General features: G+C 42.7%; 1 protein-coding gene across 1 annotated transcript in view; it reads right to left on the bottom strand.

Annotated features, from left to right (window-relative positions):
• Positions 1-16,917, bottom strand: part of CCDC178 (coiled-coil domain containing 178) — a 367,301-nt gene that overhangs the window by 279,439 nt on the left and 70,945 nt on the right. Inside the window, exons 6-7 of the mRNA XM_075920758.1 lie at positions 11,682-11,824; positions 4,626-4,779 (exon numbers count right to left, since the gene is read on the bottom strand). Coding sequence (XP_075776873.1) covers positions 4,626-4,779; positions 11,682-11,824 — 297 coding nt within the window. The remainder of the gene's footprint in view (positions 1-4,625; positions 4,780-11,681; positions 11,825-16,917) is intronic.

Raw genomic sequence — 16,917 nt, 5'->3', positions numbered from 1 at the left:
GCACCTATTTCGAAATAGCAATTTCGAAATTGGCGTTATTACTTGTGGATTGAGGTTTACCAATTTTGAAATAAGCCATCCGCTATTTCGATTCAATTTCAAAATAATGGAATGGTTGTGTAGATGCTAGAATAGTTATTTAGAAATAACGGCTGTTATTTCGAAATAACTTTGCTGTGTAGACATACCCTCAGTCTCTTTCCCTCAGGCTTCTCATCCCAGACCCAATCTATTTACAGTACAAGCTCTAGTATTACCATTCCAGAATTTCTGTCACAGTCTCTTTCTCTCCTCACTCCCTATCATACTCTTTCATCTTCAATTACCAATTCCCTGGCCCACACATTCTAATTTTCTCCCTCCCCAGGTTCCCTATGAAAGCCACTTTGCTCAATCATGGTTTTCCCCCACAACTCATCTCATTGTCATATGTCTCCATCCTTCCCACTGCCTCACTGATTCCCAGTCCCAGTTTCCTTGCCCATCACATCCTGGTTCCTCATCCAATCTTAGTTGCCTGCATCCACAGCATCCCAGTCCTCCTTATTTTCTTTCCTAACATTTAGGTCCAAACTTCTTTCCCAGCCAGTCCCAATCACTTCCCACTACTCCCAATCCCAGTTTCCTTTTTCACCATTCCTGCCAGCCCCCAGTTCCAATCTACTCCCCTGCTACTAGTCTGGCTGTCATTCCCACTGCATTTGAATAAGGCAGTTTCTTTCTCTTAGCCCAGCAGGCGGGACACTTAAAGTACAGAAAGGATAAGGCTCCCTGCTCTCAGTTCCAGTGCATAGCTGCCTAGAAATAATATTTTTTGCAAATATTTATAACTTGGACAAATTGGGACAAATTTTCATGAGAATAAAGAACAGCACATATCTGATACAAAGGCCATCCAAATAATGTTTTAAATCCCTGTTCCAAAGCACAGGGGCACTTATGTTCCTCAGCACAAAAGATCACCAATGTTTTATCACAGGCACAACAATGTATTTTTCCCTAGCCAGTTTCTAAGAAATAGCTAAAGTACTTTGGTTGAATTAAAATCAGACTGATAAACATGGGTCAAGAAAATTTTTTGCTCAAGTCATTAAAATTTGGCAAAGTTATAAGCAAAAGAAAACAAGGTTTTATGATTGGAAGTCTCAAACAATCTTAAGATTAGGCAGTATTACCACTTTAAAAACTAACTCATGGACATATTTATTAAATTGCTTGAAACTTTACCTTAATTACACAAAACAATAAAACACAAAAATTTATTATCAAAGAGACAATTATTTATGCAACAACAAAAAAGACTTATATAACTAATTTGAACTCAATTAATTTAATTAAATTAAATTTAATTCAGCAAGCTCTAGATCAGGACCTATATGAAGTAATAAGCATTGAACACAAACATTCAAGAACAAAGTCTTCATTGCACCACTTCAAAATCCTTACCTGAAAAAGAATCTGTCCCATCAAGGAAACTGACTACTAATGTAACATTATATACACCGAGGAACTACACAGAAAAAAACTTAAAACTCAATATAGGATTCTTATGATTCTACGTTACACTTTCTGCTTCAAGTTTATTTTATAATTACAATGGCACTGACTCTTTGAACTTTCAAGTCTGATGTTTAATAATCCAATATTTCGAAACAAAGTAACAATAAAGAAAATATAATGTCTATAAAAAGAAAGTGAAAATTTAGAGAATCCAATAAACATGAAGTGATATCTGAATTAAAGAAACTAAAACCAAATAAAGTAATAAACTGAAACAAAAAAAGTAATCTAAGAATCAGACTTAGGCCTTACCTTTAAAAACAAACAAAATACATTTAAAAGGAGAATTTAAAAATAAAAACTGATAAAATAGTAATTTAAAATGAATGGAACAGAACTAAAATTACTCTGTTCTTGTAGTAAAAAGAACAGTACAAGACCATGTAAATTAGATTAAAAAAATGTTATATATCTAGTTTTGTTTGCCTTAAATATTCTGGCTTTAAATTTGTCTTTTATTGAGTGTTTAAAATAACCACATTTCCTAATTTTTAATTGTTATATACAAGACTATTTTGATATTTGTGTAGATGAAGAATATTTTGTGGGGCTCTTAATTCAGCCTCTCTTACAGTGATATTTATTTTATTTTGTAATCAAATAAATATGCTCAAAGTGCAGCTCCACTTAAAAATAGTTTCTATAAATATCAGAGCTTTAAGTTAAGTGTGATGTCAAACACAAACTGAGATGTACAGGACTAGCCATCTGAGTACCTGCTGACAAGGACCAGAGAAAGCTTTGCTACTACTTGGCTCCTAACCAAATCAGACACATTGAGGTCTGGGAAAAGGATGGGCCTTAAACTCAAAAAACAATTCCTCAGTTGGCTCAGCAGATGAAAATGTCCATAATTTAAAGTGAACTGTTTTTAATCTCTGTACATTCCCTGTACTGGTTATGAAAGCAAATCTCTCAGCCTCTGGAGGTCATGACCATCTTTCTCCACCCTGCTTATTAGTTGGAATAAATACCTTCCTCCTCTCTCTCTCTCTCTCTAATCTGTATGATGAAATCAATAAATACGGATTTTATATAGGCAAATTTTATAACCTTTTAAAATTTTCTTGGACATTAAGACATAGGCTTGGTAACAGCATATTTTATATTGATTGACAAGAATAATGTGTCAATTATATATTTTGAACATGTTTATACTGTTTTTCATTTCTGCTTACTTAATTTGTCCTCTTTTTGTGAGCTTTTGAAATGGTTGTTTTTTTGTGGGTAACTGTTGAACTGCAGAACACAGATGTAAAATAAAATTTAAAAAGCAGTTACTTTTTTTAAATGCTGTTGGTTCAAATGTGTTTTTCAATTATTGCTCCTTGTAAGGGACAATGCACAACTACACTGCTTTTCAGAGACACTTTAGCCATGTGCTTCCTGGACCCATGATGATGTCTCCTCTTCTGGGACCTTAGCAAGGTATCTGGCATTAACCCTCTCCTACTCTTTTTCTTATCCTTGTGCATGAGAACTGCTGAGAATAGTACTAATGTATTGTGAAAGGATCCTGGCACTAAACTGAAGGAGTTTCCACACCAGGTTGTGCCAACAAACAAGACTCTTCTATGTCAAAAAAATCTACCTTTCATACATCAGTAAGGATTGGTTTTGCATTAGGTTTCTTTAGCACCTGGAAGTCTGTATTTTGGCCAAAGTACAGCACCAATGAGTTGAGAGCACAGCCAAGCCCACACCTTAGAGCTGACATTTTCATCATAAAGAGACACGAGTTACTGTCACAGACTTAGGAACCACTGTCAGGAAACCCAATCCTGTACAGATTTCTTCAGTGCACGGGCTTATTGCTGATTTGTCTAGTTTTTGAAATAAAAGGCCTCCTGTCTTTCACAACCATAGACAGTGGACATGACAGTAGATTAAAAGGCCAGGCTAATGAGGCCTTCTTGACAAGGAAGGTTTGGTATTTCCAGTGCATATCACTCTAGATCCAAAGACTGAAGATTCTGCCCCTCCAGCAGTGATATGGAAATTTTCCCTGAGGCAGTATAAGTGGCTGCATGAATCCACTTCAGCAAATATGGAAGAGCACAACACATTACTTAAATTTGTGCTTGTTATCCAGATTCTTGGAAGCTGGATTTGCCATAGCTAACTGGTGGTACGCCTTTTAATCCAGGCTATGTCTAGACTGCAGGTTTCTTTCGGAAGAAGCTTTTCCGGAAGATATCTTCCGGAAAAACTTACTCTGAAAGAGAGCATCCACAAAGCAAAAGCGCATAAAAAAAGCAATGTGCTTTTTGGAAAGATAGCATCCACATTGATTGGACGCTATCTCGCATTTAAGTTGTGATTGCTATGGATGGAGTGGCCACCAGGGCACCTGTGCTTTTTCCTGGAGGCCTCGTCTTTCAAACTCCCTCCCCTCACCCCTCCGCCTTCCCCATCCACACACACCTTTTTCTGAAAGAGCTCTTTCGGAAAAAGGCTTCTTCCTTGTAAAAAGAGATTTACCTCTGTCAAGAAACCCCCCTGCATTCTTCCGATTTTCTTTCAAAAGAACGCAATTGCAGTGTGGACATACATGTAGTTTTTCCGGAAAAATTGCCATTTTTCCAGAAAAACTCTGCAGAGTAGACATACCCTTTGATATTAAAATACAGTGTGTAACAGTACAGAGTTCACAAAATATGCTAAATAAAGTAGAAAAAGTAGAAAATAAGAAAAATAAAGAGACTTTTAAGAGAAAACTGAAATCATACCACATACAGAGAGATAATCACAGTACCTCTCAGCTCCCAATGTTCACTGATTCAACACAGCACTAAAGCAGGTCCACTGAGCATGCATTTCTCCCAGAAGGTTTGAAAAGGTCTGAATTGCCAGGTAGGAATATGAAGCAGTCACATGAAGTATTGTAAGATGCTATATTATTATTCTTCATAAACAAAGCTATGTTATCAAACATTTTCAATTTACTCAAAATAAATACTTTCATTTTTCTACTACAGGAAACCTTAACTTTCACATACAGAAAATATTCAGAATTTCAGTTTAAAATATATTTATTTGCTTGTTTATAAATATTCAAAACTCACTTTGTTGTTCCAGTATTTAACATCTTCCAGTACCTCTTCTTTTTGCTTCACTACCTCTTCAAGCTGTCTTTCTTCCTTTGTAATCTTCTCCTCTGTTTCTTTTATCTTTTTACACAATGTAGTCCAAAGAAATTCTGAATGTTTTAAATCATTCCTAATAGAAAAACAAGAGTAATGTAATTCACTTACTTGGACGTGTTTCAACATAGCCCTTCTTCATAAGGAGAATGCAAAACAAATTTGAATCAGTAAACAATTATTTTAGTTCTTTATGTTGTGTAAGTCACTCGAATACTTGTATATTAATAGATTTTGAATGATCTATTCAGGCAACATCATGTGCCAGAAGCTGTGACTGGACAATGGGTCATGGATCACTGGAAACTGTAATGTTCTATTCATTCCCTCTGGTATTGGGCATTATCAGAGGAGAAGGTAATCGGCCATAGGAACCACAAACCTAACAGAGTTTGACTGTTTTTTGTTCTTATTCTTGTCAGACTTCAAAGCTATTCATTTGTTCTTAAAGAGCCTGCTAATTGAGCCTCTAACCAGTTACTACAGGTTGAACCTCCCTTGTCCCATCCGGCACCGTGGAGACTGGAGTGGTCTCAAAACAAGAAAATTTGCTGGATCAGGGGAGGTCAGGCATGGTGGCTCTCTTAGGGCTCCCCTCCTGGCAGCTGCTTCAGGAGAACCCAGAGACCTGATCTCCAGCACACCTGCTTGGGTCTGCTGCCCCCAGCTCCTGGTGTGGGGCAACAGCTGCCCCCGGGTTCTCCAGCTTTGGCCTCATGCGCGCCAGCAGCAGCTGCTTCCAGGATTCCTCAGAACCCTGGAAGCAGTTGAGCAGCAGCTGCTCCCAAGGCTCTCTCACCAGCCCCTGCAGGCTGCCGCAGACCAAACAAGCTCTGCTCCCAGATGCTCTCAATCTCTATGGCTGAGCTCTCTGGTCTAGCAATATCTGTGGTCCTGCTGGACCAAGGATGTTGCCGGACCAGGGAGTCCCGGGTGAGAGAGGTTCAACATGTAGTCCAATAGTTGAAAACATGGTTTAGTTCACACATTCTACATTTAATAATGAAGCATAATGGCTAAGTGCAATTCCTTCTGTTGGTCTACTCTAATGTGCAGCTATCTTCATTTAACCAATCAGGTTCACTGTCATTTTGCTTTGTGGATGAAAGTCATTTTGCTATGTCCCCAGGTCACTCTTACCTCCTTCCATATCTCTTAGCAGTTAGGCAACCTAGAATACACTCAGGTGCTAAGAAACTCAGATAAAATATTTAGGCTAGTGCCAAGACTGACAAGAATTATCATTATGATTTATAATTTATATTGAGGTAGCACTAACTGGCCTCAACTCCCATTGTGCAAGGCACCTTATAAACAAGAAAAAATTATAGTCCCTGCTCCAAAGAATATCCCTTGGGCACTCTCCTTCCAGAATTTGTTTTTAAAAGCTTTCCAGGCTCAACCAGTAGAAAACCACAGTCTGGTAAAAATGCCCATCAACTTATTTTTCTGGACTTAGCCTCATTGTCATACAAGCAGATGATAAATTGGTAAGTGATTGCACCAGCTGGCATCTGTAAACCAAATGGAAAAGCCAACACAGTAAGCCAAGTCCAAATCAGTGATAAAGATCTTCCTTTGACACTGAAGTGAGAAGGGAATTCAGACTGATCTGAATACTATCAAATGGTATCCAATGGCCTATTGATAAATCCTAGTGTGACTGGGTGAACCCAGCCCCATGCTCCTGCCCAAATGGCCCCAAGATCTTAGGTGTCGGGAGAGAGGCAGGCGGCCCCCCCGGTGGTGCTGTGCATGCACCAGGATCCGTGCCCGGCATTTAAAAGAAACGCGGGATCAGCTGGCAAAGGAGGAGGAAGCGGCGGAGAACGCCGGAGGTGGGGCAGAAACAGGGGGAGCTGCCGGAGGGAGGGCGGCAGTGGCTAAGAGGGGGAACCGGGGGCGAGAGCAAGGGGAGACGCCGGGAGCTCGGACCAAAGTGGCCGGAGGCCCTGAGAATTGGTCAGGGGTGCTGGAAGATCGGAGGGCAGGCGCTGGGACTGCCAAGAATGAGGAGGCCGAGGGATCAGCCACCTGTGGGGGCGGACAGGTAGCCCAAACCCCAGAACGCACACAGCGTGCCCCTTCGTCTCACAGGGCTGACGGTGGAGTGTGTGAGAGCCTGCGGGAGTGGTCTCATACGAGGGCACCTGCTCTGATGGCGTCCATAACACCCCCCCAGGAGGGATGGGGAAGAACCCCTCTCCCCGAGTGAACCCCTCTCTCCGTGGAACCCCTCTCCCCGAGTGAACCCCTGCATAAGGCCGTGGCGGGTACCCCGTGATGAAGGTCAAGACCTCCCCCAAATGGCCGGTGACTATTACCCAACCCCAGGGAGATATACGGCTTGCAGGGCGGTAGGTTGGCCTATCGTAAGCTCACCTGCATGGGCCGATACCTAACCCCTTAACTTTACAAGCCCAGAGCAAAGGTAGGGACCGGGACCTCAGTGCCATTAATGTGAGGACTCGCTCCCACACGGTCTTGGGAGGGAGGGGTTGGGGGGGACGTTTGACACCTAGCTCATCTTGCAGACAGCATGATGCAATGGACCACCCCTCAATACCAGAAAAAGTTTACAGTGTAATTAGGCCATGAACTGCAACAAATGGCCAAAAACTTGTCCCATGTCCTCACAACTATTTGAAACTCAATCATGTAATGGACATCGGTGACCCCTCCAATTCAGATGAAGACATGAAAGAAAGAGAAAGGGGTGGGGGAAGGAACGCTTAGAGAAAATGTTAGGCTCTATTACCAGTTTTTTCACATTCTTTATAACTTCTATACATGTGAGAGTGTGCTTTGAGGAAGCAACAGGGATTTGTAAGAAATGGAAGGAGATCAAGTTAAAGTGTGCCACAGAAACTAATACATACATGCTATACTTATTATTGTAATGGTGGTGGAAACATACTCCCATGAGAGCAGAAAGCTCCCTCACTTCCTGCTTGTTATTTCACCATCCCATAGCTCTGTTTAACCAGACATGGTACTCCCTAAACTGGCAATGTAATTTCACCCTATAACATCACAGGGAAATTTCTAATGATGGCAGAAATGTGGTGCTGTGTGCTAGATTATTACAACTAAAGTGGACCCTGAGTTCAACAATGCACTGTGTTTTTCAAATATGTAAATTTCAATTTGGTAAGGAAGTCAATCACTGAATTTATGTATTTAGATAATCAGTTTCCCTATATCAGCTCTATGGTCAAATTATGCTGACAATCTCTTTTTTTAAAAACCGAGAGATGATTTATTAACCCCAGATGTTTAGCTTACCTACAATCTTTCTGAAGCTTTGCACAGAAGAAACACTAAATGTCTGAGTCACTTCTCCAACTTTTTCATTAGGATAAAGGGCAAAGTAATCTCGTCCTCTGGTCTCCTTTCTTAAAGATTGGGACCACCAGACCAGTTAGCTCTTCCAGAGGTTCTGCACCCACCTTCCGTACAACATTGAATAGGTATGTTAACCATGACACCCTTGTCCAGTGATTTCAACATCTCCAGACAAATCTTGTCCACCCCGACTTACCACTACAAAGACATTTAATAGCTACTTCAACAACAGAAATAAATCTGATCTCATTTCCGGTACTGCCTCCTGAAAGGAGAGCATGTCGACCAAGTTGAGAAGTTCTTCAGAGTGCTCCTTCCACCTCTCAACAATCTCCTTGTTCAAGGTCAATGTTTGATCATCTTGCTTAGAAAAGCCTCACAAATGTCCCATCAACCATTAAGGTGATGAATGGTATGCCTCTGAGGTTGTCCAGTAGTTGTTCTTCATAGTTTTCCAAACTCCTCCCAAGCCTGGCTTTCACTTCAATGATCACTGCAGCCCTCTGACAATCTGTACCACTCAATCCCATTAGGAAACCAGTTTATGATTACTTCTTGGAAGCCCTCCTTCTTTGTCTTGACATCTCCCCTCACCACTGGTGTCCACATGTCCTAGGGTTGCCAGCTTGACAGGCACTAACTGCCTACAGGCCACAAACTTTTGGTGGCTGCCTCAACAATTCATGATCTGAAAACTGTCCACTCACACTCAATGTCCAAGACTTCAAGAATTTGGAGAAATTCTTCCAAAGGTGGGAACTGACGTATTTCCACACAGGGTCCTTCACCAGACATTCCCAGCAACCTGCACTGATCATTTTGGCCTCCCATGTCTTTCCAGTTGGCATCCAACTCATCACAATGACTGGTTGACATCTCTCGCCCTCTCTTCATCCAGGTGTCCAGAACATTCAGCCTCAGATCTGATGAGACAATTATGAAGCAAATCATTGATCTTCAACCCAAAGTGTTCTGGTATCAAGTACATTTATGAGCAATCTTGTGTTCAAACATGGTGTTCATTATGAATAATCCACAACTAGCACAGAAATCCAAAAACTTCTCAAGTCCAAATCAGGGAGGCCATTTCTCCCAATTACTCCAATCCAGATATTTCCATTATTCCCCAGTGAACTTTAAAGTCTCCCAGTAGAATTAGAGAGTCATCAGGTGGCACTCTACCAAGCATCGCTTCCACCATCTCCATAAAATCCAAGTACTCTGACCTGCTGCTAGGCACATAGGCGTGAACAACAGTTATGGTTTTCCTCTCTGAGACCTAAAGACTCAGAGGTGATCCTCTTGTCAACCAGGGCAAACTCCAGATGCACAGCACTTAGCCAGGGACTTGCAAATATCCCCTCAGCCAGACAGGGCCACTTACACAGGGTCATTCCAGAGTAGGAAAGAGACAACCGTAGGTCAAGAAGTTTGTTTCCAGAGCCAATGCTATATGTGGAGGTGACACCATCTATATCTAGCCAGTACCTTTCCAGCTCTCCCACCAGCTCTGGCTCTTTTTCCACCAGCCAAGTGACATTGCACATCCCAAGAGCCAGTTTCCATTTCAGAGGGCCAGCTCGTTGTGATCCATCCCTTCTTCTTCCATTCTAGCTTCCATTCATAGACATCTGTCAGGGATGGTGTAGACGGAGCTTGATCCTGCCTTGAGGGCGGGGGGCTGGACTCGATGACCTCTCGAGGTCCCTTCCAGTCCTATTATTCTATGATTCTATGATTCTAGCTTCATATCCAATCATCATCCTTCATGTTGAGGCCACATCAACATTTTTGGGCTGAGCCTGGCTGAGTTACATGGGTGGCCTGGCCATCCCTCACCTAATACCAGCCCTAGAACTGGCTTTAGGGGTGCATCTCAGTATCCCTAATCCAGGAAAGGTTCATGTGAACAATTTCTGGGCTTTCTTAAGGGTCTTCAGATGGATCATTTTTAGTCTGGAACATTCCCACAGATCTGTTTACCTAGGGTAACTCTACTAGGAATAGTGTTCCCTCTAAGATGCTTGGCAGCAGTTTCACAAGTGATTAATCAGCCCCATCCAGTCAGAGGCTCAGGGCTCCTTGCACAGAGCTGACTGACTGGGTGGTGCTGATAAATCACCTGCAAAGCTGTGCTGCTATGCAGCTTAAAGGGAACACTGACTAGGAATACTGTTTTCCAAATGACATAGGCCTAGAGTTCAATGGAGTATACAAGCCCCTCCACCATGACAAGGTAACGATCCTCAAAGGGCCATTACAAAGAGATTAATCTTCTTAAATCCTTACTGGATCTACCTCCTTTTCAAAATTCAGATTCTACCACGAAACTATATAACCAAACCTGGAATCTGAAGAAGGCATAATGCCAAAAGTATCTTTCTCTGAAACATGGTGGAAAGTCAGTCTCTGGAGATCTATCCAGCACAATGCCTCATCTCCTTCTTTGGCTGGGAGAAGAAGAATGAGAGAGACGGACCTTTTAATTATTCTAATTGGGATATCAGTCAGATCCATTACATGTTGCAGATTCACATCAACCTCCATCGTAACTATAACGGTAGAAACTAGGAAAGATTAAAGAATTGGTTAAGATGGTTTCTTCTTTGGCTCTTATCATCTCAACAATTTGGAGCTTTTATGTCCTCAAATCTCAGATCCATAGACGGAGCCAATGAATTATCCAAGAAGTGTTTTAATTTGTGCTTTCTTTTCCTTGGAAGCACAATGCTTAGTTCTCGCATGTTATCAAGGGACCTGGGTTCCTTAACCAGGACTGTCTCAAATGTAGCCTGCACCTTAGCTGAATCATTGGACTTAGCTACCATAATCTTTGTTGGCTTGGAATCAGAGCTCCATGCCAAGTCCAAACCCTTTCCCATGGTTCTCTCTTTGAAGCCTCCAATTCTAGCCGTTGAGCACACAGAGTCTCTTGACTGCAAGAAGTATATATTCTCTTTCCTTACAGGCCCAAGTAGTGAGCACACTAAAAATAAGACAATATGAAGGGAAATGTCCTTTTCCATGGCACTTAAGTCATCTGACACATGGATTGGGTGTCTGTAAGGCTTCAGAATATGCTGCACATATTTTAAAATCATTCTTCATTAAAATCAATCATCCACTGTCAATAAATGTATTATAGTCTTTATAAATATTTATAAAGTTTAAATCCCAACACTAATACTCTAACCTATAAAGTCAGCTAGCTAGTCTAATCACCAATGCAGAGTTAGTAGGAATTCAAAGCTGTGAATCCAGGAGATCTATAAAGATCCATATCTATCTAACTGTGGTGGTTGAAAGTAACTAAGGTGGCAGCTAGCACAGCATCTTTTTTTTATAGCCACATTCTCATATGCTGAGGGGAATATGAGGAGAGGAAGCATGAGCACTTTAATAGGTGGTACTATCAGAAAATACCAATGCATTGGTCCAAAAATCCAAACTGCACTAGTCAGCACATTCCCAGTGTGAGGATATGCAGAGGACACTCAAACAAGAACAGAATTTAAAACAGGCATTTTCGGAATGCAAATATACTGTGACTCTATTGTCATTATATTTCTAAACTGTCAAAATAATCTTTAATTTGTATCAGAATATATTAGTAACATTTTGAACAGCTCTTACTGGTACTGATTCAACACTATCTCAGCATATTTAATTGTATCAGACATAGATTCTCTCTGCTTCTCAACTTCTTCAGTGACTTGTTTTAAAATCTGCTGGAGTCTCAGAAGTTCTCTATGAACATCATAATATAATTTTGATTCCTGAAAAACAAAAACAAAAACAAAAACAAAAACCTTCTATAAACCATTTTCATTATGAAATGCATATAATATTCTAAACACAACTATTCTCATCCAGTAATCTTCTGACATTTATTACTGTGTGAATGTTTGAGTGTAGTGCTTTGGGATGTCACAATATTTATTTAGTGAATAAATAAGTAGTCAGATTAGACAATAATGACAGAGTGTGTGTAAAAACTGATCATATCAAGAAGCCAGTGTTAACAAGAGAGCTTTCATTTTCTTACAATATTTAGAAGTTATTATGAAAAAAGTGGCCACTTATATGGAAAGATAAAGACTCGTGGAGCAGAACACAACTTGAAAGCCTCTGAGTCTGTACTCAGCAACTTGACAGAATCATCACTTAACTCTGGTCTATACTAGGAATTATTTCAAAATAAGCTCCCTTATTTCAAAATAATAAGTGGAGCATCCACAATACTAAGCCCGTTATTTTGAAATAACGGGTCGGTTATTTAAAAAAACTGCACTCCTGCCTTCCTTGGGGAATAACGCTTATTTCAAAATAATTATTTTGAAATAGCGTTAGTGTAGCTGCTCCACTGCTACTATTTCTACATAACTACTCTCTAGAGTAATTCAAAGTAATTAAATCCCTGTGCTTCCTGGGGCTTTAAGTCGAGGTAGCACATCCACAGTAACAGAGCCTGCCTTAGACTATTTTGGAGACTCCTCTGTAGTGGGGGAACGCTATTTCAATTTTGTTATTTTGGGAGTTATTTCAAATTTAGTAATTTTGAAATTATTTCCTAGTGCAAACCTTTTGAGGTGCAGAAGTGGGGTGTGGTTAACTTCCCCCTGATTTCCACCCCCACATTTCTGCTGTTGCCATCATTACCTTTACTGCTTCCTCTGCCAGCCTCAGTTGCTACAGGTGACTTTTCCATTCTTGGCCCCACTGCTTGCCTCTCTTCCTTTTGCTCTGCTGGGTCCTGCTGCAGGCATTGTGGGCCTGCTACTCATGCACCCTTGGGCATACCAGCCCTCCTCCCACCTCCCCACCAGCAGTGTCTGGCTGCCACTCCTTCCTTGAGCAGGCCCTTCCTCACTGCCTGCTCTGCCTCTCCACTGTCTTTCCCCCTTTCCTGTGTGCCCATACCCCCCTTTTTTCTTTTGTTTGGTGTATGAGCCACCTTCTTTCTTGGTCATCTCCCCACCCCCCAGTTGCACTTACCCCTTACTGTGAATATAATTATCCCCTCATCTCCCCAGTGCAGCTGGAGGAGCCAGTTTTTTCATTGTGTGTTGTGAGTTGTATCTCTTGTTTCTCTATCCCCCCCTTCCTCCAGCCCAGAAAGGTGGGGTGGTGAACCTTCCCTCTTCGCCTTCCTTCCTCCTCTCACTCCCTCCCTGGTGCTTTTTCCCCCACTCCCAGTTATTGTTCCTGTCCTTCCCTCCTCGCCCATGACAACAATCTCAATGGATGAGCTGTTCTGTGATGCTTCTGCCACCCCTTTCCCTCCCATACATCACTGCAAATGCTGGTCCCTCTGAGGCTTCTGGGTTGCGACCTGACTTATCTCAAACAAGGGAATTTGCTGAATCAGAGGTAGTCCCCTGCTACTGGCCCCCCAGGACACCAGTTACCTGAGGTGTAACAGTTAACTCAAACTAAGGACTTAGTTCAAGTTAACGTTTGACTGCCGCGTGTAGCCGCGGGCAGTTAGTTCTGATTAAGGGGATTTAGAAATGGCACCCGGATGGGAAGATGCAAATAAAGCCCAAGATATTTAAATCCTGGGCTTCATTTGCAACTTCGAATGCCTACATTAGCCTCCCTAGTTCGAACTAGGGGGCTAGTGTAGACATACCCTGTCTGTTTATAGAAAATACCACTGTGGTATTGTCTGAATATTCGTACTACGTGCCCAATGATAAGCGTACGGAAGTGCTTGCATTCATTGAACACCACCCTCAGCTTGAGAAGGTTGATGTAGCAGAAGTTCTCTGCCATGGTTCATTTGCCCTGAGCATGATGGTTCCCGAGATGTGCACCCCATACCAATAGGAATGCACCTGTGGTAATTTCCAGAGTGGGCTGAGGTCGGTGGAAGGGCGCCCCTACTAACATGTTGTCGGGAATCATCCACCATGTTATTGATTGTATTGCATCCTGTGGAATAGTCACCATCTTGTGTATGTCGTGTTTGCCAGGTATGTACACTGTGGCTATCCAGTGCTGTAGACAAAGATGTAATCTCGCATTGGATACTACATAAGTGGTAGCCACCATATGTCCCATAAGTTGTAAGCATGTAAGGAGGATGTTTTGGGTCCCATCAAAAGGGCCTTCACAAGGAAGGATTGAAATCTGTATTGGGGCAGGTAAGCCCTGGTGGTGGTCGAATCTAGGTGTGCGCCTATGAATTCTAGGGACTGTTGCGGCATTGATGATTTTTGGAAGTTGATTGTGAGTCCAAGAATCTCAAATATCTCTCTGGTTGCATTGGTGGTTTGTAATGTATCATCAAAGGAAGATGCCATGATGAGACAGTTGTTGAGGTAGGGGAATATTATGATTCCCAATCGTCGGAGGTGTGCTGCCACTACGGCGAGTGTCTTTGAAAAAATCTCTGGGTGCTGAGGAAAGGCCGAATTGCGAAACTTTGTATTGGAAATGATCGGTGCCTACTAGAAACCTCAGGAAGCACCTGTTAGCGGGGTGAATTGTTATATGGAAGTAGGCATCCTGCAAGTAGAGGGACACAAACCAATCCCCTTTGTTGAGTGCTAGAATGATAGTAGCCAGTGTCACCATCCTGAATCTTTGCTTGCAGAGGTAGCAGTTGAGCCGTCTCAGGTCTAAGATCGGCCTCCATCCGCCTGACATTTGTGGGTCAGGAAATGTCTTTTCCGGTACTCTCTCTATCGTGCCTATGGAAAGGAAGTGGGAGAACTCTTGTTGTAAAAGGGTCTCATGAAAGGGGTCCCTGAAGAGGGACAGGGAGTGAGGGGAGGGTGCAGGAAGTGAAGTGAAGGGAATGGCGTAACCTTTTGCTATCAATTCCAGGACCCATCGGTCGATGGTGATAAAGGCCCATCGTTGTCTGAACGGCCTCAAGCGATGGTGAAAAATCTCGCCCATGATGTGAGGATGGGGATGGTCTGCAGGCCCTCGACAATCGCATCCAACCTGTTACCAGTTGTTTTGCTAGTTCGAAGGTCTGTTGTTCTGTGGTCATTGCCTCTGTGGATGTTGTCTGGGGCATTGCTGTTCTTGCTGCCTTTACGGTGGTGTAGTATATTGGAAGGCATGTGGTGCTTCTGACGATATGGAGGCATATACATGCCTAATGTCTTTAAAGTGGTTCTGGTATCTTTTCCAGAGTGTAGCTCTTGGTCAGTCTTATCTGCAAAGAGACTCTGTCTGTCAAAGGGCAGATCTTGGACCTTTGAATGGAGTTCCTTAGGTACTGCTGCTAGCTGTAACCAGGATGCTCTGCGCATTACCATGGGGGTGACAGTGGTCCAGGTCACGGTATCTGCAATATTGAGCGTGATCTAGAGCACTATCCTGGAGGCAGTATAGCCCTCTTGTACCACTGCTTTGAGTATCTGGCATTTGGTGTCTGGCAGATGCTCTAAGAGAGGCACCAGTTTGAATAATTGTCTACGTTATGGTTTGCCAGTAGGGCAGAGTAATTGGCCATCCTCAGTGCTAATGTGGCTGCTGAATATACTTTGCGTCCAAACAGGCCTAAGCATTTACAGTCCCTGTCCATGGCCGTGTTCTTGTATTGAGGGGCCTTAGCCTTCTGAGCAGCATCAACTACTAATGAATTTGAATGCGGATGTGCAAAAAGAAAGTCCATTCCTTTGGAGGGAACAAAGTACTTTTTGTCGGCCCTCTCATTGGTTGTGGGTGTGGGGGCCGATATTTGCCAGATGTCATTTCCTACTTCTAAGATTGCCTCATCAAGAGGGAGAGTGACCTTAGACTTTTGTGATGGTTGAAGGTTTTTAAGTAGACAATGTTGTTTCTTCTGGACCTCAGTGAGTTTCACCTCTTGGCTATCAGCCACCCATTTGAACAGTTCCTGGAACTGATGGATGTTGTCCGTGGGTGATGAATCTCCTGGAAATACTGCGTCGTGGAGATGAAGAGGATGAGTCAGTGGTTGATATGTCCTGAGGTTGATCTTGGTCAGACATTTGACTTTCCTCCAGCTCAGGGTGCTGAGGTGCCGGCATATGTACATTCCCATAAGGAGTGGGAGGTCTAATACTGAGAAGTGTAGGAGACTTGTTTTTCTCCACTTCCACATGTGGTTGTTGGCAATGTGGGGATCGTTGTTGCGATCGTTCTCTAGAGTATAAACAGTGCCGGTAGTAATCACTATGAGCATAGTAACAATCGTAGCATCTTGAATATGAAGGGGAATATCCAGGAGACTATCTTCTATCACGCGTGTAGTATAGAGAATAAGGTGATTGCGAGGGGGATCTTGGCAATCGAGACCTGGCCCTTGAACGTTGGGGTGATAAAGACACATGGCGGTGTTGGCAGTAATCATGTGAAGAGGCAGGTTCTCGCCTTGGTGAATAATGCAGCCTCGGGGAGTAGAACCCACGTTCATCTGTCGAGTGGATCGACAGAACCGATGATGGTGATGGCGATGCTGGCAAAAAGATGGCACGTTCAGGACTTGGAGAGGGAATAATTACCCTCCAAGACTTTTGTTTCACTTTAGTCATCTGCGGCGAACACGCCTACGAGGATGATGATATAAAGCATGTATGCGCTGTTTGTGGTGCTGAAACCGGTATGGTTTGCAGCGCCGAGATCCCTGGTGCCAAGGGGCGAGTGCCACCTGAGTCAGTGCCTCCTAGTGTCTCGGCATTGGTGCTGAGCGGATAATCAGTGCCGCTGTATGCACCCTTGGAGGTACCAGTGCCAATGTCAATATGCTCTGGGTCAATTTTTGCTTATCAAGGCGGTGCATAGAAGCCGTGCCAGAAGTGCCGGGTTTTTCTCCTGTAATGACCTGTATGGGTGGCAATGAACGAGAAGGTGAAGCCCTCCTCTTAGTCTGGGCCAGAGAGAGTGC

Source organism: Pelodiscus sinensis, chromosome 2 (assembly GCF_049634645.1).
Source record: "Pelodiscus sinensis isolate JC-2024 chromosome 2, ASM4963464v1, whole genome shotgun sequence".
NCBI classification, from domain to species: Eukaryota; Metazoa; Chordata; order Testudines; family Trionychidae; genus Pelodiscus; species Pelodiscus sinensis.
The sequence above is the reverse complement of the archived record's forward strand: the minus strand, read 5'-3'. Positions and strand labels throughout refer to the sequence as shown.